This window comes from Otolemur garnettii, unplaced genomic scaffold, assembly GCF_000181295.1.
Source record: "Otolemur garnettii isolate 467f Iridium unplaced genomic scaffold, OtoGar3 scaffold00233, whole genome shotgun sequence".
Taxonomy (NCBI): domain Eukaryota; kingdom Metazoa; phylum Chordata; class Mammalia; order Primates; family Galagidae; genus Otolemur; species Otolemur garnettii.
Window position 1 is genome coordinate 1,916,301 of NW_003852628.1, and position 4,455 is coordinate 1,920,755.

General features: G+C 50.5%; 2 protein-coding genes across 2 annotated transcripts in view; one reads left to right on the forward strand and one right to left on the reverse strand.

Annotated features, from left to right (window-relative positions):
• The window catches only part of NFKBIB (NFKB inhibitor beta), a 10,703-nt gene extending 9,825 nt beyond the window's left edge, over nucleotides 1-878 (reverse strand). Inside the window, exon 1 of the mRNA XM_003802142.3 lies at nucleotides 662-878. Coding sequence (XP_003802190.1) covers nucleotides 662-816 — 155 coding nt within the window. The 5' untranslated portion in view covers nucleotides 817-878. The remainder of the gene's footprint in view (nucleotides 1-661) is intronic.
• Nucleotides 879-1,528: 650 nt separating this feature from the next.
• The window catches only part of SIRT2 (sirtuin 2), a 27,620-nt gene continuing 24,693 nt past the window's right edge, over nucleotides 1,529-4,455 (forward strand). The window contains 2 exon segments of the mRNA XM_003802143.3: nucleotides 1,529-1,592; nucleotides 2,753-2,799. Of these exon segments, the coding sequence (XP_003802191.2) occupies nucleotides 1,577-1,592; nucleotides 2,753-2,799 (63 nt within the window). The 5' untranslated portion in view covers nucleotides 1,529-1,576.

A 4,455-nucleotide genomic window follows, 5' to 3' on the forward strand; every position in this document is an offset into this window, starting at 1 on the left:
AAAAAAAAAAAAACTGTCTTTCTTTCTCCTTCCTTCCTTTCTTTCTACTGATCTATTTATATAGTCCCATAAAAATATGTGCTCCACAAGGGCATAAGTTTTTGTCTGTTACCTTCAATGCCTATCACTAGTACCTAAAATGTTTAACAGAAGAATCACTGTTCTTCCTGGGAGCTTATATTCTCTCTTTGAATTTAAGATTCAAAGATCATCTCTCAGAGGACAGGGTCTTTAGTTAAAGACAAAGTATTGATTTTGGATAACAAAGTCTAAGGTCCATAATTCAGGAGCTAAAGATCAAAGATCATATTTGGAGGTCAGAGGTCTGAAGGAACCATCGCCAGAGTTCTAACTTTTAAAAGTCTAAAGACTGGGGTTAGGAAGGTCAAATCAGGTTTTGAGATCAGTGACTAGAATGTGGATTCCAGGAACTGAGAATCATAGTTAAAGAAAAAAACGTCAGGAATCATTGGGCTGGTATTAAAGCTGGATAAGAAATAAGCTTTGTTAAAAATTAGGACGTGGGGATTACAGGTCAAGAAGTCTAGCATCCAAAGTCAGACTTAGGAGTAAAAGGTTAGGAAGCCTCAGGGATCAGAGACTAAAGAGGAATCAGACGCTGGATCCCAAGGCTCCGTTTGGTAGCCTAAGGGTCACTCACGTGTCCCCATCCTCAGTGACGTAGCCAAAGACCAGGGGCGCCCAAGACAGCCCCGGTCCTGTGGGGGCCGCTGCGTCCGGACCCAGGGAACCCAGGCCGCTGTCGCACCATTCATCAGCGTCCGCAGTTTTTCCCAAGCACGCGACCCCAGCCATGGCCCCAGCCACCTCCGGAGCCCCAGCGGTTGCCCGCCTGCAGCTGAGCTCTGCCGGGAGCTCGGGTGCTTCCGCCTTATGGGAAATTCCCCAACACGCCCCCTAACCCATCCAATAAAAGAGGACTAAATCACTCACGCCCCGCCCCCATACCGCACAGTGACCAATCAAAGTACTTGGATGGACTACGGCTCTCTACCTGTTCCCACATTTTCCGTGAGCCCTTTACCAACATGGCTGCTGACGCCAGGCCCTCTGGGACCGGTAGTTCGGCCCTTTCGTCAGTGTGCGTGTGCGTGTGTGTGTGTGTGTGTATGTGTGTGTCTTTTTGAGACTGAGTCTTGCTCTGTTGCCTCGGCTAGAATGCACTGGCATGACATAGCTCACTGCAATTTCTAACTCCTGAGTTCAAGGGAGGATCTTCCCGCCTCAGCCTTCCGAATAGCTGGGATTACAGGCACCTGCCACAGCGCCCAGCTCATCTTTCTATTTTTCATATAGACTGGAGTTTTGCTCTTGCTCAGGCTGGTCTCGAACTTCTCAGTTCAAGTGATCCTCCCCCTTGGGCCTCCCAGAGGGCTAGGTCGCGTGTCTTTCTTACCTAAGAGGGGCGTGCCTCGATCGTTGTCGGAAAACGCCTCTGCAGCTGCGATGGCTGCTGGGAGCTGTAGTTCTCTGCCTTATCCCTGCCCATCCCATTTCCGGTACCGTCGCCGGGCAGAGCGGTCGGTGACAGCCCCGAAGGCCCCCGCCCGCGCCCATGGCCGAGCCGGACCGTGAGTCGGGAGCCCCGGTGGGAGAGTCGGGCTGCGCCGGGGTCTGGAGGAGAGCTGCAGGCCCCGGGGCCCGATGGCGGGCACGGAGGGGCGGGAAATAAGAACTACTTGGGGGAATGGGATTAGGAGTGCTGTTGGCTAAGTCATCCATATTGCTAGGTTGGGGGTTTCTGGGACGCAGGATGTTAAGGGTCCGTTTACTATGTCCGCTTGCCGAGCTACCAGTGATCGCGTATTACTAGCAGCTTGGTTGCTAAGGACCCTCGTTGGTATGAACTTAGGTTGCCGCGGTCCAGGTTGCTAAAGGTATCTGGTTGTTAGGGGCACCTGTAGCATCCTAGGGGACCCTGATGTCTCACCCTATCTCTTCCCCCTAGTTCTCTTAAACCTACCATTTCCACTGCACCTCCTCTGCCAAACCCACCTCTGAGTAGAGGTATCTCTTCTCTCTTTCTTTTCTTTTCTTTTCTTTCTTTCTTTCTTTCTTTCTTTCTTTCTTTCTTTCTTTCTTTCTTTCTTTTTTTTGTTTGTTTTGAGACAGAGTCTCAAGCTGTCACCCTGGGTAGAGTGCCAGAACGGCACAGCTCACAGCAACCTCAAACTCTCAGGCTTAAGTGATTCTCTTGCCTCAGACTCCCAAGTAGTTGGGACTATAGGTGCCTGGTACAACACCTGGCTATTTTTTGTTGCAGTTGCCATTATTTGGCGGGCTGGGGCTGGATTCCAACGCTCCAGCTCCCGTGTATGTGGCTGGCGCCCTAGCCGCTTGAGCTACAGGTGCCAAGCCTTCTCTCTTTCTTTCTCAACTTCCCTGTGCCTTGTAAATCTAACGCTCCTAAGCACACACTCACACACCGCTGTGCTCATCTTAACTCCCCCAAGTCTTCCTTCATGCCACATTCCCTCCTTTCTCCTTCCTCTCCTCCCAAAACTTCCCTCCCCAGCCTTTCTGTCCCTCCCTAACCACCCCTTCTGGCAGCACTTTCCACTCTAAAAATATCTGCTTTTCTGCAACCCTCCATCCCTCTACTCCATTGTTATCACCACCTGACACCAGTATAACTAGGTTGGGGGGGTCTTCTTGCCCCCCAACACACTGCTGCTTCCAACCCCTTAACCATTCTCCCCACTGTAACCACGTACTCCCCCCTCTCCCCTAGCCTCTGACTCTCTGGAGACCCAGGCAGGGAAGGTGCAGGAGGCTCAGGTGAGATGGGGAAAGGGTGGAGGGAAGGGGGAAAAGGGTGGAGGGAAGGAGAGAAGACAGACTTGTTCCCACACCCACTCTGGGGAGGTGGCAGAGGGGAGACAATTGGCCCGGGGCCTCTGTGGCTGATTGGATTGCCTCCATTCCCTTACCCCCACAGTCTCCCGGGGCCTGCGCAGCCTTAACCCCAGGCCTGCCCTCCCAGACTTTCTTCTTTCTTTGCCACTTCTTGCTCCCCCCTCCAATCCCGCACCCCTTCTGAACCAAATTTGTGCTGGGCCTAGAAAAGAGAGGTATTGGATTTAGTCTCTGAACTCACAGATCTTACAGACAAGTGTTGAGAGAATTACCCTGCAGGGTGATTATAAAAGTAGCTGAGGACAGCCCACAGTAAACTTTGCGCATCAAAAAGGATTCCAGGCTGGGTGGTAGCCTATTCCAGGCAAGCCTTCCCTGGAGGAATCTATAGGCAGCTCTAGCAGAGATAGAGACACAGCAGAATAAGAGTGACTTATAATTTTCTTAGACAAGATGAGAAATGGTGTTCCATGCAGAGGGTACAACTTGTGCAGAGACCCGGGGACATGAAAAAGTGTAATATGTTCAGTGGCTGGCTAGCTGGGGGTGGTTGGCTAACTACAGGTAAAGTTAACATGTATTGACTACTCATTCCAGCCAAGCACTGGGCTTAGTGCTTTATCTCATGTAATCTTCCCAGCATCCCTGTGGGGGGTAAGACCTACGAGGCCATTTCACAGATGAAGAATTTGAGGCAGAATTGTTGAATAACTTATCCTCTATTCCTCAGCTAGAAGAGCAGGGAAGGGTCTTCAACCCACAGCACTGGCCATGCTGCCTTCTAGATGCTGCAGAGAGAGGCAGACAGAGCGCCTCACAGAAGCTTGTAGGCCCCCCCTCCCTCTAGCTCCCCCTTAAGCCAAGTCACCCCATATGCTGGGTAGATCCCTTGAGTCCTTCCACAGAGCTGCTATGTACAACCTAAAAGAATGGCAGCCCACCCACACCCATGAGAAGGCTTTTCAGATGTGGGGCAGTGCAGAAGCAGGGATTGAAATACCTCACAATACCATTGATTCTGACTTGGTGGAAATTAAAGAAAACCCTCAGAAATGCCCAGCAGGGAGAGGCCAAGTGTCTAAGAGCCTCCTGTTAGGCTGTGACGTTACTCGCCTGGCTCCCAAAGCACAACTACTGTCAGAGTAAAAAGTTTAATATTAAAAAGAGATCCTCAGTCCCAAAGAAGGAGATGTGAGGATGTAAATTGCAGCATTGTCCCTAAGAGGGCAAAACTGGAAATAGTCCAAATGGCTGTCACTAGATGGGTTAAATGAACTATAGTTCCTCCATACAATGCAATACTATGTAGCTGCTTAAAAGGAGGAGGCGGGTCTGTAGTATATTGTTCTGTGGAAAACACAAGGTTTGGCGTCACACTGTGTGGTATAACCTTTTTGTAAAAATAATGTAAAATAATGAGTTTTGGCCAGGCACGGAGGCTCACACCTGTAATCCTAGCACTCTGGGAGGCCAAGGCAGGTGGATCCCTTAAGCTCAGGAATTCAAAACAAGCCTGAGCAATAATAAGACCCCTCCGGGCATTGTGGTGTAGCTGTAGTCCCAGCTACTGGAGGCTGA